Source organism: Taudactylus pleione, unplaced genomic scaffold (assembly GCF_031769625.1).
Source record: "Taudactylus pleione unplaced genomic scaffold, aTauple2 ptg000393l, whole genome shotgun sequence".
NCBI lineage: Eukaryota > Metazoa > Chordata > Amphibia > Anura > Myobatrachidae > Taudactylus > Taudactylus pleione.
This window is the reverse complement of record NW_028284794.1, coordinates 10372013-10398433: the sequence shown is the minus strand read 5'-3', so window position 1 is coordinate 10398433 and position 26421 is coordinate 10372013. Positions and strand designations below refer to the sequence as shown.

At 48.4% G+C, this 26421-nt stretch overlaps 1 protein-coding gene across 1 annotated transcript in view; it reads left to right on the top strand.

Moving 5' to 3' along the window:
- The first annotated feature begins 10859 nt into the window (after positions 1-10859).
- LOC148507476 (mucin-17-like) overlaps positions 10860-26421 on the top strand; it is a 45514-nt gene continuing 29952 nt past the window's right edge. The window contains exons 1-4 of the mRNA XM_088446112.1: positions 10860-10911; positions 19464-19565; positions 21992-22113; positions 22202-22254. Of these exons, the coding sequence (XP_088302238.1) occupies positions 10860-10911; positions 19464-19565; positions 21992-22113; positions 22202-22254 (329 nt within the window). The remainder of the gene's footprint in view (positions 10912-19463; positions 19566-21991; positions 22114-22201; positions 22255-26421) is intronic.

Below are 26421 nucleotides of genomic sequence, written 5' to 3'. Positions count from 1 at the left end.
TTGTGATGATATATATGCTTTTTTATTGAGTACAATTTATTTATGCTTTATCTTATTTTCTTTGGTGTATGATTTGAACGCGCCGCCACTTTTTGTTGTTCTTATATTGCTTGGGAGAAATATATACGTTCTTCTTTGTGACAGCAGCGAATACTCATATGTAAATTGCACTGATAGCGCCACAGTCAGCATGGTTTTTTTCTTTTTTATATTTGTCATCCATTTTGCATTGCATGATGTTAAAGCTTTACTTTCCATTAAACTTAATGTACCCAGGCCGGGCCGCCATCAGGGGGGGACTGCCGGGACTGGAGTCCCGGGCCCGGAGTCTCTGGGGGCCCGCCCGCACCTACCAACCTGCCACCACACTCAGAAGGGGGACTGCCGGGACTGCCATCAGGGGTGACTGCTTGCCACCATCTCGCCTGCTACCCGTTGCTGCCACTGCCCACTTTGTTTCCTAGCCTGCAAAAGTGGGACGATGACCCGGCGACCGGCGCGCGTGACGTCATGACGTCGCACTGTGCTGCACCGCTGATGGATAGAGTGAAGTGGACAGAGGAACTGCGGCTCGTCTGTAGAAGGTAAGTGCAGGGCTGGCTGCCTAGGGCTGGGCTGGGACTGACTGACTGGCTGGCTGTCTGGGTCTGGGCTGGGCTGACACTAGCTTCCTGGGGCTGACTGCCTGGGGCTGAAGCTGACTGCCTGGGGCTGGTGCTCAATGTCTGGGGATGAAGCTGACTGCCTGCCTGGGGCATACATGCCGACTATCTGGCTGCCCCTCCCGAAAGGGAGCAGCCAGATCGGCATTACTGGGGGGGCGTGGCTAGCAAACGGGGGCGGGGCTGGCCAGATGACAAGTTTTTGCGGGCAGGGCGGGGGCGGAGCCATGCGAGCGTGTCATTTTGGCCCCGCCCCTGCTACACACTGCCGATATTACAGGCAGTGTGAAGCAGGGGTCGGTGCCAAAATGACGCAAATCGCGTCACCGCCCCCCTTCGCTGCCGTGGTTTTTACAAGTTATTGCGGTGGGAAAGGAGGGATCCGCGGCAGCCGGGAGACTTGCCTGCCATCCCGGGAGGTCGGGAGCGGCACCCGATTTTCGGGAGGCTCCCGACCAAATAGAGAGGGTAGGCAAGTATGGCCTGGGGCTGGTGCGCAATGTCTGGGGATGAAGCTGACTGCCTACCCGGGGCTGTGGCTCACTGTCTCGGGCTGGGACTTGCTGTGGGGCTGGACTGCAGACAAGTGTTGGATAGCAGGGCTGGGCTGGGCTGGAGATACTGAAGGGGGTCAGAGGTGTCAAAATGTATGTAAGCCAATTATTGACCAATTATCAAGGACATATACAGTATCATTGTTAATACCCTATTTAAAATACTACTAATACGGGGGGGGGCGGGGGGCCCAGCATATTTTGTCAGTCCCTGACCCCACCATGTCTGATGGCAGCCCTGTACCCAGGGGCCGATTCAGACCCAGACGCTAGGCCGCGTCTGCGTGCTTTGGGTGACTGACGCCCATCTGCGCATGCGTATGTGGCAAAATATGCATGTGCGAACCGGTCTGTGCGATGGAGAAGCGCTCGCTCGAAGCCCTCAGACGGGCCACTGATAGAGTGACAGTGCCATTTTTGTGGGTGGTAACAGGCGGAGGTCTGGGTTAATGGGGGGAGGATGTGCGAACGCAGGAGTGTCTGAGCATTAAAATGGCGTTCTTTGGGCGTGCATAATTACCATTGAAGTATCATTGTACACGTCACCTGGTTGTATCTCAGCCTGCAAGTGATCGCAGTGCTTGCGGCGGGGTAGGGTCTACCTTAAGGACTGTGAGCAGCTCCGATGACTCTCGATGTTACTGACTAATCATACACTTCCTGGAGATGACGTGTGCTTAGAAAGAAAAGTGTCCGTCATTACACCGGCGTGCGATCACTCTGCTGTCGCTCTCTAAGACATAGAGGGCGTCCTTTAGCCTGGCTGTGCGATCGCGGCATTTGCATATCTGCCCCCTGATGGCTGCGAGAGAGCGCAGCTTAGCGCATACTTGCTGACAATCAGCTCCAGCCTTCCGGGAGGGAGCTGATTGTCGGGTAACAGCGGGGGGGTGGGGGCGGTCATTGGGGGCGCCCCTCTACACAATGCCGTTATTTTCGGCAGTGTGAAGCAGTGGGCGCGTCCACGATGACGCGATTCAGCGCGAATCGCGTCACCGGCTCCCCCGCTGCGGGGGTTTCTAATCTTTTCAGGGGGGAGGACGGGAGGGTCGGAGGCTTCCGGGAGGCTTGCCTGCCTTTCCGGGGGGGCTGGGAGCGGCACCCGAAAATCGGGAGGGTAGGCAAGCCTGGCTTAGCGTCCGGGTCTGAATCGCCCCCCCAGTTTTCCGCTTCTATAAATACATACACCACATAAAGGTATCTAACTTGTGCCCATGTAGAGATGTCATTTTCACAGTTATGATGATTTGTGCTGCGCGGATCAACTTTTGATGAACTGTCCATGGTCCCTCCCTATCCTGCTGGTCACTGCCTGGGACTACCCAAAGTGGCTCGTACACTGTGCTGCTCGCACCAAACCCTACATTATATATAGTTGATGAATTGATTAGTACACCCAACATCTAGCGTTGTGTTACATTTCTAATATATTATAATTCAATAAATTCATAGTTCTCCAGGGGACCATTGGGAGCCTGTGACACTCCTTCCTGCTTGGTAATTGCACCTAAACCAATATTTAAAAAAAAAACGTATACATAACTCTGGATTGCACCTTCAATGGTTGTAATACCATTCTGCTTCCAAAGGTTCAGCATAGAGACAGCAAATAGTATTTCCTGGTTACGCTACTTACGTAGCGTAACCAGGGGGCCACAAAGATACGGAAGGGGATTGTTTTGAGCCCTGCACACACTGCCCACCTCTGTTTGCCCAGCAATGCCAATCACCCACCTTTTTTTTGCCAGCAATGCCCACTGGCCACCAATGTTTTGTATATGCATAGAAAGGGGATGTTTTGGGCCCTGCAGTTTTTGAAGCCTGTTGATGTGCAAATGAGCTTTTTCCCAGTGTTCCCTAAATTAATGTGGTTATTGTCAATGCACACACATGCTCCAGGCACCATGGCTACACGCTATGCCCCTGAGGGTGGGGACTCTGCCTCTGCTGTGTGGTGAAATAAATAAAATAACCTTATGAAGAGGTCCACTCGGAATATCCAGAAGGTGAATAACAGGGGGCCTGATTCAGAGCCGGACGCTCTTTCAGAGCGCTCGCTCTGAATCAGTGCCCGCCTATTGTATTTTTAGAACGGCCTCCTGGACGCTCGCATAGCTGTGGGTGACCATCGGGCTTGCGACGAGACCCTGCGGTAGGGTCTCGGTGACCGCAAGCCCTGGAGTGATTTTGGCTCTATCAGAGCCAAAAGCACTCCCACTGACATCACTAGTGATGTCAGTGGGGCCGGACCCAGACGGTAGGCGTTCCCATGGGAACGCCTCCGTCTGGCAGCCACGCCGCCGGCACGCCCACCAAAGGGGGCGTGCTGTCAATCAACATCGACAGCACGCACCCTTTGGTGCGAGACCCGGAGCTATAGCAAGCGGCCAGGAAGATGGTCGCGATGGTCAAGACCTTCATGACCATCGGGCTTGCGACGAGACCCTTGTGGTAGGGTCTCGTTGCCGCAAGCCCTAGAGTGCTTTCGGCTCTACCAGAGCCGAAAGCACTCCCACTGACATCACTTGTGTTGTCAGTGGGGCCGGCCCCAGACGGTAGGCGTTCCCATGGGAACGCCTCGGTCTGGCAGCCACGCCCCCGGCACGCCCACCAAAGGGGGCGTGCTGTCACTCACCATCGACAGCACGCCCCCTTTGGTGTGAGACCCATAACGACGGCTACCCCGTCATTATTCGGGTCTCGCGCATGCGCACGACGGAGCTCCCTCCGTCGTGCGCATGTGCACTAGGGCACCATTGACCCGCTTGCGAGCGCTCAGCATTCGCGAGCGGGTCTGAATCAGGCCCTGGGTTCAATCACACCCCATCACTCCCAGCAGGAGAATGCTGTGAATAGCCGTAGAAATTGCTACAGGGTTGTTACATAAGCCACTATTGATTTAAATAATATAATATTTAGAGATGTGTGCGGAACCTCGTGTTTTGGTTTTGGTTCTAATTCATTGTGTTTTGGCTTTGACAAAACCACCTGTTCTGGTTTGTGCTTCGGTTCGAGTATGGTTTTGGTTCAGTTTTTGGTTTCCTTAAAAACTGATTAAGATCGATAAAACAAATCGATAAAAATCTCTAAAAAAATTAATAAAACAGCTAAAAATCATGCAGTTTGGCCCGATTCAGCAAGGGACGCTCGTGAGAGATCGCATGCACTTGGCCGCTGCGTGTATATGCTAATCAACGGCATCCGCAGCACAAGGATGCAGACGCCTAGCAATACATAGAGCCACCCATCTCCCTTTACTCAATGCTCAATCAGTACGCAGGATAGCGCAAACATCGGTAACAGGGAGAACCATCGGACCCAGACGCACAATAAAGGATGACCTGACGCAGGATTCTGGCCACTCCCTGCACGCATTGAGTCATCTGGCTGCGTATGCCGCCGCACTGCCTCAATTATGTACGCCCCTATAATGGCATCCCAATGCACAGGCACCCCTGTGTTCGCCTGACCACCTCCCGTCACCACCCACAAATGGCCCTTCCTGTCAGTCAACATTGGAAAGGTCTCTGTCCTCTCTGCTTGTGCCCTGCACACCTTTAGCTGGACGCAGTGACTCGTTTGCGCACATGCATTACGACACATATGCATGCGCAGAGACGCAACATCGTCCGGATCCGTGCGATCTCTCACTTGCGTCCCTTGTTGAATCAGGCGCTGATTACAAAACCGAACCGGGACTCGGTTCCACTCAGAAATCCAAACTGATCCCGAACTGGAACTCGAACCGGGACTCGGTTCCACTCGGAAATCCAAACTGATCCCGAAGTGGAACTCGATCCGGGACTCGGTTCCACTCGGAACCCATGCCATTTTTCCCCACTGTTTGTCGCTACTAGCCTAGGCTTAGATGCCTAGCTCTGGTCATCAGGGGATGAACACTCCATTTTATTCTTTCTCATTTACACATTTCTTAACATAAGAGCCTGCACAGAGCCTATTGATCCTTGCAGTGCTTTCTCCCAACTTGCCTGCCAGAGGCAGGTCACTTACAGTATTTGGGTGGATTTGGATTTGCTGCAGTTTACAGGTGGGTTCTAAACCTGCTGATCAATAAGTAGGGGGTTTACATTATATCCTTTTAATAGAAACAAAAAGTAACAATAGTGCTTAAATGTTCACTACTATTCCAAACTGTGATTTCCTTGTGGCTTCTCATCTGTTTAGCCTTCAGTGAATCCATGTATCGCAAAAGCACCGGAAAACTGACTAAAAAGCAAATTGATTCTTACTAAAAACTTACCACCTTAGCATTCTACTGTATAGTCTAATAGCAGATAACAAGACTTCTGACTCAGATAACTGCTGCCATCTACTGGCAACATGATAGAAGACAGAGGGGTACATTTACATTAGGTCACTTTTGGTTCTAAACCAAAACCGTACAAGACTGACCATTAACAATGTTGGATTGCTATAAAAAATCTATCATCCATCAGCTTCAATTGAAACCTGACATCGATGTCAGTCGGATTGTGCAGCTCTAAATGCCATCGGGTTTTGATCTTTCAGTTCCAAATCGATGGTAAATAGATGTGAAAAAACAATGAGAAACCCATCCAAACAGAAGCACACAAACTTTTGCAAGCTGCCACTTCACGGCAAGTATGACCTAGAAAATTTAAAGCAACACTAAGCACATCATGTTTTGCATTTAATATTATTGCCGCTTTAAATCTAAATTTCGAATTCACACCCCTTAAAGCAGTTTGCAAAAGTTGCTGCTTTATAAATATACCCCCTGATGTGTAACTGAGAAACATCAAGCAGTACCTGGGTATTGACTAGAGATGAGCGGGTTCGGATCTCAGAGAACCGAACCCACCCGAATTTCGGGCATCCGGGGTAATCCGAGCGAAGCTCCGATCTCCCTGCCTGCCCCGGATCCCTGACCCGAGGCAAAACCTTGTGACCCCGCTGTCGAGTTGCAAGGTTTTGTATTGAGCAGGCTTAACGCTGATTGGCTGAGAGAGCCCTCTGTCACGGCTCTCAGCCAATCAGCGTTAAGCCCATTGAAAACAGCACACAGAAGAAAAAGAAGATGGTGCCCGCTATCCCCCGTAGCCTGACACCGCCGGCACCCCCCACTGCTGACACCACCGGCACCTCCACTGGCAGCATCCCCCGCTGCCGACACCACCACTGCCAACACTGCCGGCAGCCCTGCGCTGCTGCCCCACGTACTAAGGATACCATCAGCAACCCCCACACTGCCGACAACCCCACACTGAGGACACCACCAGCACCCCTGCACTGTCAACACTGTCAGCACACATGCACTGAGGACACCATTGGCACCCTCGCTCTGCCGACACCGCCGGTACCCTTCACTGAGAACACTGCCAGCACTGCAGCACTGCCATTCCATGTACTGATGAGGACACCGCCATCAACCCCCGCACTGCCGACACAGTCAGAAAACCTGCAATGAGGACACCACTGGCACCCCCGCACTGCCGACACAGCCAGAAAACCTGCACTAAAGACACATCTGGTACCCCTGCACTGCCGGCATCACTGGTATCCTTCACTGAGGACACTGCCAGCACTGCAGCACAGCCATTCCATTTTCTGAGGACACCGTCAGCAACCCCACTCTGCCGACACTGCTGTCACAGTAAGTGCACTATTGGTGTATCCAACCCACACTGTATAACACACTGTATCTGTGTTGAAAATTAGAAACTGAACTGCCACATGTTAGTGCCACCCACTGTATCACTTAGCTTAGTCAGCCAGCTAGCTGGATGCAACTTTTTGTCCTTAACTAGATGAAGCAAATAATATTGTGAGGTGGTCAAAATTGGTTGGAATTTACTGGAAATAAATGTTATTGAGGTTAATTATACTGTAGGAACAAAAATAGGCACATTTTATGTGATTTTAGCTGTTTTTATGATTTTTTAAGAAAAAATCCAGATCCAAAACCAAAACACGGAGGTGAGGTTTTGGCAAAACCAATCCAGATCCAAAACCAAAACACGAGGGTCGGCGCACATCTCTAGTATTTACCCAGTAACTGTGGGCCTCATTCAAGAATCCTGGAAACCCCTATGGTGCATGAGTACCACTGATTGTACACAAAAACCAGGGGGCCCCCTACGGAATAGTGGCTAAGCCTCCCGGCCCCTCTAGTCCCCACCTCGCAATGCACCCACAAACAGCCACACCAGGGGGGCTAATGAAGCGATTTGCGCTGAATCGCGTCATCATGATTCCACCCCCTGCTTCACAATGCCGGAAATCTCACCATTGTGTAACGGGGGTGGGGGCAAAATGATGCTGCCATGTGGCCACGCCCCCAGCTCCACCCCTAAATGCCATGTAATGTGCCCAACTGCGCCTCTCTATGCTGGCCCCGCCCCCTGCTAAGCTGACCTGGCTGCTCCCTCCCTGAAGGGGCAGCCAGGATGTCGGCAAGTATAGCTCATGGGCTTGTTACGGGAGTGTCACAGGCGTGTCAGAGAACATGGCTGCAAGCCACAGCTACAGTCGCCAGAAGGATCTAAGAAGGAATCACTGAGCAGCTCATAGTCTGTCATAAGCGGCGAGGGCCTAAGCACCGATGGTGGAGTGTAAACAGCTGGTGGAGTTACACTGTTCATGGGCATTGAAAGTCAGCATTTCAGAGCTTACACAGTCCGTCGCACGCTAGTACACAAAGGGAAGACTAGAACTAGCATTTGCATGTTATCGTAAATCCGGCAAAAATCGCAGCAGTGTAAGCATCAGCATCTACCTCAGAATCAGTCCCTGTGTGTGATACAGCCAGACCGATTATTCCAATATTGGGGCTTGATTCATTACGGATCGCTATTGCAATCGCAACTTCGATTACGCATGCAGTTTCACTGCGAAAATATGCTAATGATTGCGGTCGCAGCCAAACATAAGGACGCCCACTTTACCTTACACACCATCCGTAATACTTACCTAGTCTGCAAAACCATCGGCAACATCGAGTACAATTCACGCCCATGCAATGGCGTTCAAATGTACTGACACTCCTGCATTTCATCGACCACCACCCCCAAATGCACACTTCCTGTCAATCACTCTGTGATGGGTCTGCGTAGTCGCAGTTCAATCGCAGTGAAGTCTTCGCGAATGTGCCCTGCGATCTATATGCATGCGCAGAAAGCAACAATCAGCCGATTGGGTGCGTAATCGCAGATGTGATCGGTAATGAATCAGGTTCAATGACCATAAGAAACCTGGTCAACCTGAAGATAACTCTATAGATTATTTTGACTTATTAAAATAATAATAATGAATACAATAATAACTGGAGATGTGCGCCGATCCCTGTGTTTTGGTTTTGGTTTTGGAACTGTATTAACTTCATATTTTGGTTTTGGTTAAAAACTGCTAAAATCACATAATTTGGGCCTGTTTTTGTTCCTACAGTATTATTAACCTCAGTAACATTAATTCATTTACAGTCAATTTTGACCACCTCACAGCGTGTTTGCAAAAGCCTGCACAGATCAGTGTGATCTGTGCAGCGTTTCTGTGTATGTAAAAGTATATAAAGGGTTAAAAATTGTGGAAGAAAATTTGTGGGACCCCCCACCTCCACAACCAGGCTTTTTGAAAATGAGTAGGGGTCCCCTGTATTTACACAACCAGCATCAGGCTCCTGAGCCTGTCCTGGTTGTGTAAAATTTTGGGGGAAATTATGTTGAGATCTCCCGTATTTTACACAACCGGTACCGAACTCTTTCTAGCGGGGATATAATGCCACAGCCAGGGGACACGCTTATATTGGTACCCCCAGCCGAAGCATTCAACATCCCTCGCTATTCAGCCTTGGAAAGAGAGGACCACCCCCCCAATAAAGTGGTCCTCCCTCCTGGGGACACCCCAGGCCCAGTCTGATAGCCGGGGCTATCCTTGGCATGTGGCACCTCTGGAGACAGTGGATGCCGAGTTCATGGTATAAAAGTTAGAAAATATACTACTGTCTCTTACAGGGGGACTACATGTCCCAGCAAGCCTGCCCTGCTTGCTGGTACTTGGAGAACCATACGTACCAGCATGTGGGGAATTAAGGTCTCGCTGGTGCCTGTCGTTACCCTGTAAAAGAATAGTCAAAGAACGACAGGATACAGACACGAATATTGTAATATTTTATTACACATTTACGCACTCACTCACACACACTCATTTACAACAAATTGACTTACCTTCGCCCCCTGTAGCCATTCTGTCCTCTCGTCCAGTAGCATCCACAATCGCTGTAATAAAACATCCATCCTCACCTGCCCCGTGTGTCATATCCTCTTCGGTCCATGTAGGCATCCAGGGACGCTGATCCTGCATCATTTTTTCAACCCTGGGATTCAAGATTGAAAAATTCTCAATCTCAGATTTCCTGGGATACCCGGGATTGAGTTGATCAATGAAAATAGGCCCTCACAGAAAATCTTTCATGGCCCCCCTCCCCCCATCCCAAAGGAATAAAATAACTTTAATCTTTCAAAGCCCCCTAGCCAGCCCAGCCCCCACCAGGCTGTGTGTAAACTGTGATGTGACAGTGTGTGTAACACTCAGAGCCGCCAAGAGCCGTGCCGGGCCCGGGTGACAGGGGCGTGGCCTAATTGCGGGAGGTGTGGCAATGCCCCCTTAGGAAAAAAAACAGGAAAAAAAACATTTTTGCAGAGCCGCTTTGGGGGGGGGGGGTGGTCGCTGCCCCTCAGCCCGGTGCACAGCCAATGGGGGGCATGATCAGCGCGATATCTCCCCCCATAGGCATAGGAGACTGCTCCAGCTGCTAGTAGTCTCCCACTGCAGCCCAGCACACAGCAGCGTGTGCTGGGCTGCTGTGATGTAGAATGGGGGGGTTGCCGGACCCGGGGCTCCATCAGACCCCTACAGCAAGCCCGGGTAATTTGTACCCGCTCTGGCATGCAGCGGCAGCAGCAGAAATCAAGCCAATCCTGATTGGCTTCCCCACAATGCTGTCCCCGGGGACTCTCCTTGCACAGCTGGCTCTTCCCCAGTGACCTGGAGCTGGGCACAATAACATCACGGTGCAGCGCCCAGCTCCTGGTCACTGAGAATGAGCTGGCATTATGGTGTCACACCCTCAGAGGGTGACGCCTGGTGCGGTCAGCACTCCCCTTTTGATGTCACTGTAAAGGCTGCAACTTGCATAACTGTGCAGCTGGGTGGGGATTATTGCTGAGATGATGTTCACGTCTTCAAGTCCCCATGGCTGGGATAGTGGGCAGAATCCAGGAAGCTGGTCTACTCTCCCAGGAGTGCTGGAGGGCTCCTTGTTAATCGGAAGCATCCTGGACTTCTCCAGTGATTGCCACACAAGTGTGTCTCATGGGTTCCAGCCGCATTACGCAAACGGTGACATTTCCAGGGTACACGTAGCTTAGGAAAATAAAAACAAGTGCACAGGGATAGCCTGCAATTGAAAGTTGAACTCAATAAAAACATCCAAACTTTGACCTGCGATGTAAAGAAAGAGCAGAAAAAAGACGTAACAGTGGGACGGCCCTGCCATAAACCTATTACAGATAAGCAGTTTAATCATTGTCCCTTCAATTGTTGCACTGCTCCGTTGGTGAGAGGGAACGTTTCACTGGTATACTGCAGGCAACAGACCTTGGAGATGAAAGCTACAGTGGTCCTCCAGCTTCTCGGCCTCGTGGCCCTTCTACAAGGCAAGTGTCTCCTTAGTTAGAGAGAATGAGATTATAGATGTGATCTCCTAGTCTTTTTGTGCCATTTAATGAGAGGCGCATGGCGTGATGTAGACACTCTACCGGGTAGTGATACTCTGACTTTTATACTTATTTCTGAGTTTAGCATCGTAGCTGCATCCAAAGTGGCTTATAGTGTCCTGGGTACTCAGTATTAGTATTTTCATATTGGTATAAAAGTCACTGCTTAAGCACGATGCATGGCGCAGCTGACTTGTATCAGTCCTCAGTTGATGCCTTTTTTACCCAGGTTAGAATCCGAGTAGCACACAGCAGCTGCAGGAACTGCCAACGCCAGTATCTAGGGTACCCGTGCAATGTACTTTTGTCGCATTAGTGATGCAATTGTGACACACAATTGGTGCAAACGTGTATGGCAGGACACATGCAGCTTCGTCAGTGCACTAAATTGGGGCATTTGGTGCAATTTGAGTGTAGGTGTATGAGGACACATTTGTACAGTACAGTAGGAGGCTCTGTAATGTTGTCACCAGAAAAATATCTATACAGCAGACAAGAGGAACCAATCTCTGCATATAGTAAATAATACACAATTATAATTTTTCCAACAAAATGTCTGCACACATTTTTAATAGACTAAAAAAATAGATATCACTGCGCAGATTTCCTAAATTAATATATATAGAATTATAAATAATAATACCACAATTATCTGCTTCCTATATAAGGCACACAAGAGGCTTGTAAATCAATTAGCATTTATTAATTAATAAAAGTATAATTTAGTAAATATAAAATCTATTGCACAGTCATATGACTAAGCCTATTCACTAATAATCCATATATGTGATATACTATATCAAATAGTCAAAACAATGTTGCACATACTATGTTGCTAGATGTACATAGCGAGCAATCAAAATCAAGCAATTTGTCCGAGGCTGGTAAATGAAACAGGAGTGCTTAAGTGACAATTAAATAATGTCCAATCTTCATATCTCATACACTGGAATCCCAGTGAAGTATATATTGATGATAAGTGCTGTAGTGCAGGAGAAATTAAAAATATTTACCCTTCCAGGTTTACTTATATATTGTCCAGGGCAGATGGTATAGCTGTATTCAGTGTTAGAGGCCAACGCTGCTTGGTCACGGGCTTTAATGGCCAGCCCCTCTGTGTTAGCAGGTCTCAGTAGCTCAGTCTGTGTTTATGGCTGGGTACAGACATTGAGACATTGGATCAATGCTTATTTGCTTTGATCAGACTTCTGGATTCTCCTGTGTCTCTCTCTCCAGAGTGGTGACCCGTTGTGGGTAAGAGGAGGTTTGGGGGAAATGTGGAGTGAGTGTTCTTGAGAAGGAAGAGAAGGGTGCTGCCTGAGAAGGAAGAGAAGGGGTGCTGCCTGAGAAGGAAGAGAAGGGTGCTGCCTGAGGAGGAAGAGAGGGTGCTGCCTGAGAAGGAAGAGAAGGGTGCTGCTTGAGAAGGAAGAGAGGGTGCTGCCTGAGAAGGAAGAGAAGGGTGCTGCCTGAGAAGAAAGAAAAGGGGTGCTGCCTGAGAAGGAAGAGAAGGGTGATGCCTGAGAAGGAAGAGAAGGGTGATGCCTGAGAAGGAAGAGAAGGGTGCTGCCTGAGAAGGAAGAGAAGGGTGCTGCCTGAGAAGGATGAGAAGGGTGCTGCTTGAGAAGGAAGAGAAGGGTGCTGCCTGAGAAGGAAGAGAGGGTGCTGCCTGAGAAGGAAGAGAGGGTGCTGCCTGAGAAGGAAGAGAAGGGTGATGCCTGAGAAGGAAGAGAAGGGTGCTGCCTGAGAAGGAAGAGAAGGGGTGTTGCCTGAGAAGGAAGAGAAGGGTGCTGCCTGAGGAGGAAGAGAGGGTGCTGCCTGAGAAGGAAGAGAAGGGTGCTGCTTGAGAAGGAAGAGAGGGTGCTGCCTGAGAAGGAAGAGAAGAGTGCTGCCTGAGAAGAAAGAAAAGGGGTGCTGCCTGAGAAGGAAGAGAAGGGTGATGCCTGAGAAGGAAGAGAAGGGTGATGCCTGAGAAGGAAGAGAAGGGTGCTGCCTGAGAAGGAAGAGAAGGGTGCTGCCTGAGAAGGATGAGAAGGGTGCTGCTTGAGAAGGAAGAGAAGGGTGCTGCCTGAGAAGGAAGAGAGGGTGCTGCCTGAGAAGGAAGAGAGGGTGCTGCCTGAGAAGGAAGAGAAGGGTGATGCCTGAGAAGGAAGAGAAGGGTGCTGCCTGAGAAGGAAGAGAAGGGGTGCTGCCTGAGAAGGAAGAGAGGGTGCTGCCTGAGAAGGAAGAGAAGGGTATTTAATTGTCACTTAAGCACTCCTTTTTCATTTAGCAGCCTCGGACAAATTCTCGGACAATTTCATACAGAGGGTCCCAAACTTTTTTGAATCACGGCGCCCTAGAGTATCAGTATTGTTTTCACGGCACCCCTAAGCCAAATGTTTGTTATTGTGAAATTCAGAAAAAAATATAGCAAAGTAGTAAAGTGAAGTAAATTGTGCTTACCTGTCAACCCTAGGCTCAGTTATGTGGTGGTGTTGGACAGGATTGAGCTTCTGTTTGTCCACATATTTACATTATATTGACCATAAATAATTTAATTTGGTGCTGGACCACCAACCTGAGGCACCCCTGCAAGTGTCCGGAGACACCCCAGGGTGCCACGGCGTACAGTTTGGGAAACATTGATTTCATTGATTTTGATTGCTCACTATGTACATCTAGCAACATAGTATGTGCAACATTGTTTCTACTAATTGATATATTATATCACAGATATGGATTATAAGTGAATAGGCTTATTCATATGACTGTGCAATAGATTTTATATTTACTAAATGATACTTTTATTCATTAATAAATGTTAATTGATTTACAAGCATCTTGTGTGCCTTAAATAGGAAGCAGATCATTGTGGTATTATTATTTATAATTCTATATATATTCATTTAAGAACTCAGAGTAGTGATACCTATTTTTTTAGTCTGTTTTTATATATAAACCCTAACCCGGCTTAGTTCATTTGCTGTAGGGTTTTTTGATTTGTTTCGACTTTTCATAGTTATTCAATATTTTTGAGTAATTATTTTTAGATGCCAGATCCGGGATTAATGGATTCATTCCATATATTGTGTTTGACACATTTTTTAATATACAAATATAAATGAGGCACTAGCTGCCCTTAAACCTTTTATTGAGCGAAAGTTCATACGTCTGTCTAAAAAGTCCCTCGTAAGATAAAAACCAACTGGCAAAATTGCAATGAAAACATTGGGTGACGTATTTTATGGGAAAGCAGCTGTATGTGACGGTCTTTATAAAGGGGCTTTAGTAATGTGCAGTATACTGTAACTTGGTCTTACATATAATGCATCTGCAAAACAGTCAGCAAGACTTCATTCCATTCAATTTCATGTTATTCAGCGTTAAATTGTACAGCACTGTGTAATACAGTATGTCAGTGCTTTGTGAACAAGGGACAATGGGGCTTGCTCAGCATTGCACGTACAAGGGTGGATCCAAAAGTCAGTGTCCTGACCGTGAATAACAGAGAAATTTAAGTTTATATGACATTTATTTTTTGACATAGGGGCCTATTCATCATTACTAAAAAATCGATGGAGGTAATTAGGTTTAGAGCTCGCATGGAGTTTTACCTAATTACCGGAGGAATTCATCATTCCTCCTCTCTATAGCTATCTATTCCGAAAAGCTGTCATTTTTGCGATGACAGCATTTTGGGAAATAGATAGTTTTCCCTGTCTACACTACCTTACCGCAGCTGTAATCAGCACTGTGCATGCACCGTTACATTCACAAAAGCGTCGCATGTGTTCCTGGAAATGGGGGTGTGTCAGGCCTGGATCTACGTCCACAGACACAGTTTACTGGTCTCGCAAGCCGGCCAGCCTGCGTAAGCTGAGGCTTACTCAGCTGTCCAGCGCTATCCACCATCATGACCAATGGTCACGATGGTTATCCCAGCCTGCGACCTCGGTCGTAGTGCTCTGATCTCAAAAGCAGCAGGAGGTGTCAGGCACCTCCTGCATCATTTGCATATTAGCAAGGATGGAATTGCAAAGCTGCCTGTGTGCTGCCTGTGTGCCTGTGTGCTGCCTGTGTGCCTTTGTGCTGCCTGTGTGCTGCCTGTGTGCTGCCTGTGTGCCTGTGTGCTGCCTGTGTGCTGCATGTGTGCCTGTGTGCTGCCTGAGTGCCTGTGTGCTGCCTGTGTGTGCCTGTGTGCTGCCTGTGTGCCTGTGTGCTGCCTGTGTGCCTGTGTGCTGCATGTGTGCCTGTGTGCCTGTGTGCTGCCTGTGTGCCTGTGTGCTGCCTGTGTGCCTGTGTGCCATCTGTGTGCCGCCTGTGTGCTGCCTGTGTGCTGCCTGTGTGCGGCTTTGCAATTCCGTCCTATGCTAAATCACCCCCAGTGTTGTTATTGCTGCTGTTATTAGTAATTATAAAAACTAAAATCATTCAAATGACTCTTCCTATTTCTGTATAGAATTTAAAGCCTCAGAAGTGACTGTACCAGCAATCAAAACTACACCGAGTAAGTAATCTTCTGCATAACTATATTCGTATATAAATATAGTCAAAGTTCTGCCCAGCGTAGACCACCGGAAAGGTCCGACTGGGACTCTAACCTCCCTAAGATACTGTAGATAGATAAATGACAAAGTGGAGGATACACACGGCACCTGAAACCCTACACGTTTCAGCCCTGAAAGAGACTTCTTCAGGGTTATTATCAAAAACGTGTAGATTACATGGAAATAGTATCTCATAGAGAAAACTCACAAGGCTCTTAAGGCCTGATACATTGCTGATCGCAACTGCAATTTCGCACGCAATTGGGCGCTTGTTGCGTTCTGTGCATGTACATGTATCGCAGTGCACATGCGTGAACCGGTCACTGCGATCAGGTCTGCGATACCAGTGACCATGCAGAACCATCACAGAGTGATTGACAAGGAAGTACCGTTTGTTGGTGGTGACAGGGGGGTGTTCGGCGAAATGCAGGCGTGCCAGTGCATTTGAAAGCCGTTGCATGGGCGTGCATAAATTAGCCACTGCGATGCCATACGCAGCCTCAGGACTCATAGCATGCGATAAAGTTAGCAATTTCTGAGTAAGGGCTTGCGCAAGTCTGCGTGAGGCTGTGATGGTACTCGATTGTACCGATGGTTTCACAGTCTTGCTAAAGATTACGGATGTGTGTAAGGTAAAATGGGCGTTCTTATGTTGTCCTGCGGCAGATAGCGATCGCAATGGATTAGCATACTATCACAGTGAGACTACGTGTGTAATCGCTATTGAAATCGCAGTTGCGATCGGTAGTGAATTAGGCCCTTAAAGCCCAATGTAGCTTATGTTGACACTAACAATAATAAAGTCTGGGCAGAGATTGTCTGTCCTCAAAATCCACTGCAGTCTGAGGACGGCCATTCTCTGCCCAGCCTTTTCTACTTAGGAAGCGCGAAACGCGTAGGGTTTCTGGTGCTGTGTGTATCCACCACTTTGTGAGGACACTATAATTTGAGCTCACACCTAAATGTGTGGTTTCCGGAAGTGGTTCCATCTCTCCTTAAGTAGTGGTTAACAATATGACACCTTGTAATGCAGTGTAATTACACTTCTATACATTTTTATCAAGAATAAAAATATTCTGATTTCTACATACTAGCTCCCATTGGGCTTTTTTCTTGGGGGATTTTACTTGGTGAGAGGGTATAATTGCAGATAATATTGGACATTGAACTCATCACATAGAATAACCTTGGCAACATAAGAAAAAAAAATCAACGACAGTGAAACGCTTCTACCCTTTGCTGTACAATGGTTGAAGTTTATTCATCAGTCTGTAATTATGGACTTATTGAATATGTACAGCAATTAATAATATAATTGAAAGGACAATTTTCAAGATTCATAGCGCCCCTCGTTTTTTTTGTCATGTATATTATTTGATTGCATTTTACAGCTAGCGCAAGATAAGGGCAATTTTGTATTGTTTGATTATATATACAGTATATACACACACATATATATACTTGTAAAGTATAACATATACAATCAAAGTATATAGATTGTAGTTAATAATTGACCATCCTTATAGTTGAAAGATGTTTGTTAGATACTATAAGCTCCTATCTTGTTTACAGCTTTGCTAGGGGATGATAATATACCCAATGAACGCATTATGTGACCTTCATTCTACGTAGGAAGAAGGGAACTTTGGAACTTGGGAAAAACATCCCAATGTAATATAATTGTATTACTTGTGATGGGATGAGCATATTCTGTTTAGCACCACATTTCATTGGGGTTTTGCTGTTTCTCAGGTGGTCATCCGTTGTTCTTACTGGTGGCTCTTGGCAAAACCTGCCAGGTGCCCGCTGTGGGCTTTCATGGCACACAAACTTGGTGACAGCTGTAGGGGAGTAATCTCCGCCAGCAGACACTTCTAGCTCCTCACACAGCTGGTTGCTTAGGCCAAAATTTTAATTCAGGAAAGAGGGGCATGGACTAATGGGTGCACTTTTATTTCTTAGTCCAAGGAGCAGGGGCAGGAGTTTTCAGATAAAGAACAGAATGAGTGCCGCCCAGTAAAAACTTGCCACCCCCAGTGGGGGGGGGGGGGTGCCCCAGTGAGCCTGCAGTGAGTGTACCGGCATCACATTGGAAGCACTTTCATCTGCTATTCGCACATCGGACTGGCAGCTCATAATCCTAAGTGGTCGGTTTGTTTTTTTTGTGCATATCATGTCGACTTTCAGAATGTTAACATTCAATACGTCGACACTATGTTGACATGGACTGAATGATGACATTCAGGATATCGACGTGTTCAGAATGTTGTCAATGTCGACAGCCAATATCTTGACACATGAATTTAGGGTTAGGACGTTCTTGCCGACATTACATATCTCCTGCCTGGGAGAAGCCTGGGGAGGAGATTCTGTTGATTACTTTGGGGGGCAGGGCCAGAGTGTATACATAACTATGCCCCGTCCCACCACAGGGAAACGCCGCGATTCGTGGGTCCGTGGGTAGGGGGGCGGGGCTAAATGACACGATGCAGGATAGGAAGTGGGCGGTAAGCGGGAGATATGCCTAATCTTACGGGGTTGCGAGGGGGCTACCCGGAGCCTGCCGTGATTTTTGGGAGAGTAGGCATGTATGGGTTAGGATAGGCTGTAATTAGGGTTATGGTGCAATTAGGGTAATGCAGTGCTGGGTACACAATTGCCGATATGTCGTTAGCTCGGTCAACAAAGCCAATATATCATGCAGATACTGTATACTGGTGCACCTGCATGTGTGTACAGGCGTCACACTGCCGGCAGGACCCTGACATCACACCTTGGTGGGCAAATTTAAATGCCTGCTCAGTTGTGATGTCTGGTCAGACATATTGAGCAGCTGATTGGTAACCAGAGGTGCCAAGAGGGGGTGAGCGGGCAGAGGGGGGTCACTGTAATAATATATATAAACAGGGGCTTATAGCGAAGCCACACCCTCAGATTGAAGAAGACACGGCCTTGTAGGAAGGCTGAGTCTTCTTCATTCCGGGGGATAAGCTTCGCACTGGGTGTTACTGACCCTGGTGCCACCACTGGGAGCGAGTACTGATTTCCCGCTGAAAGAGCCCGTCGGGGGTCCGGTTCCGCCGCTCCCCCTATTAGTCCTGTCAGCAGCAGTGCAGTGAGCACAATGGCAGTCTCCTCTGTCTGCATCTGATAGGACGGGAGGAGAGCGATCACAGCGATCACACCCCGCCCCCTCCAATCTGCCCCTGGCTTGGCCACGCCTCCTTACATAAGGTCATGCCTTGTAATTACCCCAGGCCCGGCCAGGCTCTCTACAGCCCTGTTGATTAGAGTTTATAGGTTTCAATTAGGGTTAGGATATTATTAGGGTTAGGCTTGGCGACAGGTTCACGCTAAGCATTGTGACTGCCGAAATTCTGGCAATGTCGGCTTTATGCATGGGTCAAGATTGTGTATGTCAACATCCTGAATGCCATACCGCACCCCCATATAAAAAAATGTCTATTAAAGCACAGGAACAAAGCATGAAAAAATCACTGGTCCTGTAAATTATGGGGAAATCTCGTAGTCAAATTAAAAGGTGAACAGAACCTGAAACGCCATTAAAATGTTTCTCCAGGAAGCTCCCGCCCAGTAGGATCTCACTAGCAGGGCCAGCGCTGCGCCCAGCGCCGTCCTGTGTTTCCGCCCCTTCCCTCCTCCGCTCCCTCCCCCTGAGCTTAAATATGAACTATAGCGCTGGGAGGGAAGTGGGCGTTTCCTGCGCCCTCCGGAAACAGTAGCACTCCGGGCGACGGACCGGCTTGTCAGTGCCTGGAGCCGCTACTGCTCACTAGCCCTGGCGCCTGCACCTGACTAACGGAAATGGTGAGCAGGAGAAGGCCGCCCCAGCAGCTGATAGGGTATCTTCCAAACCATGGTGGTCCCAGGGAAGTGCTGCCAATGACCTCTATCCCCACATCCGTGTGAAGACCATTCTCATGTCTTATCATTTTGTTTCTGCAGTAAAATGTGAAAACGCAGGAATCTTTGATGGAATAAAATGCATCTGTCTGAACAACTTTTTCGGGCACAGGTGTGAAGTCGTCATAGATAGAGTCATTATTGGTAAGTTGTTTTAAGCAGAATATTCAGGTAGAACCATCTGAGCTCTAACTGTTGAGCTATAATTGATATAGATGTCATAGGAGAAAATTATTCACTTCCTGTTATTTTTGTGATTCTCTTTACAGTGTACCAGTTGCTGGAAGGCGGCCATTTTGTAGCCTGAAATAATATCAATGAAATGCAGACACTTCATTGTGCCCATGAATTAGTCACATCACTGAGGCCTGAGGTAGAATGAAGCACCTCATGCCTCAGTGATGTCACCGTTTTCTGGTGACTATGACAAGCTGCATTTCTCATTATTTTGATGCAGACAAAGAAATGTCTGCTTCCACTGGGAGTTCTTTCTCATTGGTAACATTGCCGCTCCGCAGTGCAATTATTACACTGTATAGCGAATCACCCTAGTCCTGCATCATTGAAATTCGTCCATTTTTGACGCAAAGCTCAGCTCTGCTTACCTCTAATTTGTTTAATGTTTCATTTCCAGCTTACGGGGAAATTTTTATGGGCGGATTTATAGTGGGACTATAAATATGCAAAATGACTCTGCGAATGACCAGAAAACAGGCAGCGCGCCTTTACGCCCATGCAGATTCTGGCATTCCCGCCTGCTTGCACTTGGAGAGGGAATGGGTATACTGACATAGCCTCTGTGCAGCTTCCAGCATGCCCACTATGCTGCCAGCACATGTGTGAATAAGTTACATTGATACATTTTATCCCCCCTTCCTTTAGACCCATCTATAGAGGGGTATGCAATTAAGTACATTTTGGGAAGAAGACTTTGCAATACAGCCCCCCCGTCGCCGTCCCCCTCTCCCCATATCAGGTTACATATCACACTCTTGAGCTGCTTGTGACACATTAGTGTCTCCGGATTTCCCATTTATGCAACTGCGATAGTATGCTAATCCATTGCGATCACTATGCCGCTGCAGCAAAACATAAGGATGCCCACTTTACCTTACCCACATCCGTAATACTTAGCAAGACTGCAATACCGTCGGTACAATCGAGTACCATCGCAGCCTCACGCACACTTGCACAAGCTCTGACCTTACTCAGAAAATGCTAACTTCAGCGCACGCTATGTGTCCTCAGGCTGCGTACGGCATCGCAGTGGATAATTTATGCACGCCCATGCAACGGCGTTCAAACGCACTGGCACGCCTGCGTATCCCCGACCACACCCCCCCATCACCACCCACAAACGGCACTTCCTGTCAATCACCTTGCGATGGGTCTGCGTAGTCACTGCGATCTCAGTCCCGATCGCCGTAGCGAGTTCGCACACACGCAGCGCGATGCATACGCATGCGCAGCATAACACAATAGGCAGATTGCGTGCGCAATCGCCGCTGCGATTGGTATTGACTCAGGCCCTATGTTACTTGGCACCTGATCTTAATCATGCTGGTGCCGTTACTGATTGACTTGTGCCAAACAGACCAGCGTTTGTAGCTGACCAGCGTTTGTAGCTGACCAGCGTTTGTAGCTGACCAGCATTTGTGGGCTACATGCAACAGCAGCCAATATTTATTTACCCTACTTGCAAAAAAAGTTTGAATTTGCACCCCTTGTTTTGCCAGTTACCATCTTACCCTATTCCCAAATCTGAATCAGGTCCTTAAATGGGCAGGAAATAAACAACCGTCAGTCCCCCTATTGCTTCTATTCAACCCCCATCTTATTCTGCCTCAATACATACATTACAGCAAGTCCTGTGTCCCTAAGATAGGGCCTCATTCAGAGACGGTCGTAGGATGCAAGCAGTCGTTCTGAAACAGGGCGGCCGCTTGCATCCTGAACGGCCGCCTCCATGTCGGTCGTTAGGCTGTGGGTTAACACCCACAGCTCTAATGACCGACAAGGGTGATGGTCGCGATGGTCAAGACCATCGCGACCATCGGGGCTTACGACGAGACCCTAAGGTAGGGTCTCGTCAACCTTAAGCCCCAGGGAGCTTCCTGCTCTGTTTGAGCAGGAAGCTCCCCACTGACATCACTGATGATGTCAATGGGGCCGCCCTCAAACAGCATGCGTTCCGACAGGAACGCCTCCGTTTGGCCGGGCACGTCCCCGGCCCACCCAGCAAACGGGGCGAGCTGTCACTCAACATCGACAGCTCGCCCCGACTGCAACGAGACCCCTAACCACGGATCACACATTGTTAGCCGGGTCTCGGCAAGGGCATGGGATGGAGCCGGCTCCGTCGTACGCATGCGCACTGGAGCAACATCGACCCAGGTTACGAGCTCGTAGAGCTAACGACCGGGTCTGAATAAGCTCCATAGAGTGGTGTCATACAGCTAGAGATGTGTACTATTTGGAAATTAGGCATTGCTTTGCTAAAGACTCCTGTTATTCTAATCAAATTATTCTGGGCATGTTCCTTAAACCCTCTGCCCCTCTGTTCCTGGCAGGTAAGATAGCTAGTACCACAATGGAAGTGGGGCTGACAGTCACTAACTACCCATACACCCCAAGTATGAGTGATATCACATCTAATGACTACAAGAAGTTTGAGACAACGTTTAAAGCACATGTGAGTGAAAACATCTAATATATAACTGAGTATGTCATGTCAGTGTATTGAGAAAACATCTCACCCCGACCCTCTCATTTTTGTGCAGATGAAGTTAATCCTTTCTTCAATCATGACAGATGTGAGAATCCTGAAGCTCAGGTGAGTTTATCACCCTGCGAGGAAAGGCTTCCAGACAGGGTCACTCCTGAGAACAGAGGAAACATGTCACCTGCTAAGATCCCCCGCCATCCTCTGCTATCATAACTAGGGGTGTGCACCGGCCACTTTTCGTGTTTTGTGTTTTGGTTTTGGATCTGGATCTTTCTTCGTGTTTTGGATCTGGATTGGTTTTGCCAAAACCACCCTTCCGTGTTTTGGGTTCTGGGTTTTGTGTTTTGGATCTGTATTTTTTTTTAAAAAAGCATAAAAACAGCTAAAATCACAGAATTTGTAGGTTTTTCTGCTCCTATGCTATTATTAACCTCAATAACCTTAATTTCCACTCATTTCCAGTCTATTCTGAACACCTCACACCTCACAATAGTGTTTTTATGTCCAAAACGTTGCACCGAGGTAGCTGGATGACTATGCTAAGCGACACGAGTGGGCGGCACAAACACGTGACCCATCTAGGCGTGAAACTGCAGTGGCAGACAGGATGGCAGTTTGAAAAACTAGGCCCCAAACTGTACATAATGCAAAGAAAAAAAAGAGGTGCAAGATGGAATTGTCCTTGGGCCCTCCCACCCACCCTTATGTTGTATAAACAGGACATGCACACTTTAACAAACCAATCATTTCAGCGCCAGGGTCTGCCACACAACTGTGGCTGAAATGATTGGTTCGTTTGGGCCCCCACAAAACAAGCTGGCAATTAATGTGTCCCTGCACAAACTGGCTCTATGGAGGCAAGATGTCATCCTCATCCTCCTCATCCACCGATTCCTCACCCTCTTCAGTGTGTACATCCTCATCCTCACAAAGTATTAACTCGTCCCCACTTGAATCCACCACCACAGGTCCCTCTGTACCTTCTGGAGGCTGGTCTCCCTGGAAGAGCTGATAATTCATTTTGATGAACATCATCTTCTCCACATTCTGTGGAAGCAACCTCCTACGCCTTTCGCTGACAAGGTTCCCGGCTGCACTAAACACTCTTTCGGAGTACACACTGGAGGGGGGGCAACTCAGGTAAAATAGAGCCAGTTTGTACAGGGGCCTCCAAATTGCCTCTTTTTCCTGCCAGTACAGGTATGGACTGTCTGCCATGCCTACTTGGATGCTGTCACCGATGTAATCCTCCACCATTCTGTCAATGGTGACAGTATCATATGCAGTGACAGTAGACATGTCAGAAATTGTTGCCAGGTCCTTCAGTCCGGACCAGATGTCCAAACTTGGTCCTGCCTGCCCTGCATCACTGCCAGCGGGTTGCTTAGGATACCTAAGTTTTTTCCTGGCAGCCCCAGTTGCAGGAGAAAATGAAGAAGGAGCCGTTGACGTGTCACGTTCCGCTTCAGCTGACAGTGTGTTCACCAGCAGGTCTTTGCACCTCTGCAGGCTTGTGTCGGCCGGAAAGAGAGACACCACATAGGCTTTAAACCTAGGATCGAGCACGGTGGCCAAAACGTAGTGGTCTGATTTCAACAGATTGACCACCCTGGAATCCTGGCAAAGCGAATGAAGGGCTTCATCCACAAGTCCCACATGCCGAGCGGAATCGCTCCGTCTTAGCTCCTCCTTCACTTTCTCCAGCTGCTTCTGCAAAAGCCTGATGAGGGGAATGACCTGACTCAAGCTGGCAGTGTCTGAACTGACTTCACGTGTGGCAAGTTCGAAGGGCTGGAGAACCTTGCACAACACGGAAATCATTCTCCACTGCGCTTGAGTCAGGTGCATACCCCCTCCTTTGCCTATGTCATAGGTAGATGTATAGGCTTGTATGGCCTTTTGCTGCTCCTCCATCCTCTGAAGCATATAGAGGGTTGAGTTCCACCGCGTCACAACCTCTTGCTTCAGGTGATGGCGGGGCAGGTTCAAGAGTGTTTGCTGGCGCTCCAGTCTTCGGCACGCAGTCGCTGAATGGCGAAAGTGGCCAGAAATTTTTCGGGCCACCCAAAGCGTCTCCTGCACGCCCCTGTCGCTTTTCAGAAAATTCTGCACCACCAAGTTTATTGTGTGAGCAAAACATGGGACGTGCTGGAATTTGCCCAGATGTAATGCCCGCACAATATTGGTGGCGTTGTCAGATATCACAAATCCCCAGGAGAGTCTAAGTGGGGTAAGCCACTGGGCGATGATTTCCCTCAGTTTCTCTAAGAGGTTGTCGGCGGTGTGCCTCTTACTGAAACCGGTGATACACAGCGTAGCCTGCCTTGTAACGAGCTGGCATTTCTGAGATGCTGCTACTGGTGACGCTGCTGCTGTTGCTGCGTAAGGTGATACATCTACCCAGTGGGCTGTCACAGTCATATAGTCCTTAGTCTGCCCTGTTCCACTTGTCCACATGTCCGTGGTTAAGTGGACATTGTGTACAACGGCATTTTTCAGGACACTGAGGACACTTTTTCTGACGTTTCTGTACAGTCTCGGTATCGCCTGCCTAGTGAAGTGGAATCTAGACGGGATTTGGAACCGGGGACACACTACCTCCATCAATTGTCTAAATCCCACTGCACTAATGGCGGATACCGGACGCACGTCTAACACCAACATAGCAGTCAAGGCCTCAGTTATACGTTTTGCTTCAGGATGACTGCTGTCGTACTTCATCCTCCTCGCTAAGGACTGTTGGAGGGTCAATTGTTTAGTAAAAGTAGTGGTGTTCCTACTTCCTCTCTGAGATGATGAACGACTCCCAGCAGCAGCAACAGCAGCAGCAGTAGGCGTAGCAATGCAGGATCCTCCGGAGGAATCCCGGATAGGAGAGTCAGTCATGCCAGTGACATGGCCTGCAGGACTACTTCCGATCCTAACTAAGGAGGAAATTGACGAGGAGGGAGTTGACGGTGTGGTTTGCAGGCGCTTGGATACAACAGGACAACGGGATTTAGGTGTCCCTGGACTGCTTACGGTCTTAGCCAAAGTTTCTGAACTTGACAGTAACTTTTTATGAACGCGCTGCAGGTGCCGTATAAGGGAGGATGTTCCTAGGTGGTTGACGTCCCTACCCCTACTTATTTCACCTTTACATATGGTACATATGGCAAGACAGTTGTTGTCCGGATTTGGATAGAAATATTGCCAGACCAAAGAGGTGGAATGTTTGGTCTTCTGCCCAGGCATGACCGTGATGGGCTTTTTCATCCCACGGACAACAACTGTCTCCCCCGGAGCCTGATTTAAACAAACCACATCACCATCAGAATCCTCCTCGCCAACTTCCTCCTCAGCGCCAGCTACACCAGTATCCTCATCCTGTTGTACTTCAACAGTGACATCTTCAATTTGCATATCAGCAAGTGGACTGTGGGTGCTCCTTTCAGCACTTGCAGGGGGCGTGCAAATGGTGGAAAGAGCCACCTCTTCCCGTCCAGTGCTGGGAAGGTCAGGCATCGCAACCACCACCACACTTGGACTCTCCTTGGGGATTTGTGATATCTTCTTAGAAAGCACAGTTCTTCGCTGTGCTTTTGCCAGCTTAACTCTTTTGATTTTTTTAGTGGGAGGAGGGCTTCCATCGTCATGTGAAGCTGAACCACTAGTCATGAACATACTAGGGATCGACCTTAGCCGTTCCTTGCCACTCCGTGTCGTAAATGGCATATTGGCAAGTTTACGTTTCTCTTCAGCTGATTTAAATGTCTTTTTCAAGGTCATTTTCCTGAACTTTGCCATTTGGGATTGTATGTGCCCTCTACTATGACATTGGGCATCGGCCTTGGCAGACGACGTTGATGGCATGTTATCGTCTATGTCATGACTAGTGGCAGCAGCTTCAGCACTAGGAGGAAGTGGTTCTTGATCTTTCTCTATTTTATTTTTATCGGAGAAAGTTTGGTCCTCCATTTATGTTATATCGATTTGATATATACGTGCGGCTAAACACAGAAAATAATTTTTTTTTGGTTTGGACTGGAGTGTACTTTGTGGGTTACAGCACCCTTTAACGGTCAAGCCAGCCGGCCCTTTACTTATGACACAGGCGCACGCTTGGCACTACTTTGTTGATGCACGTGCGGCTACTGCGCACACAATTCACAAACACAGAAAATAATTTTTTTTTTGGTTTGGACTGGAGTGTACTTTCGGGGGTTACAGCACCCTTAACGGTCAAGCCAGCCGGCCCTTTACTTATGACACAGGCGCACGCTTGGCACTACTTTG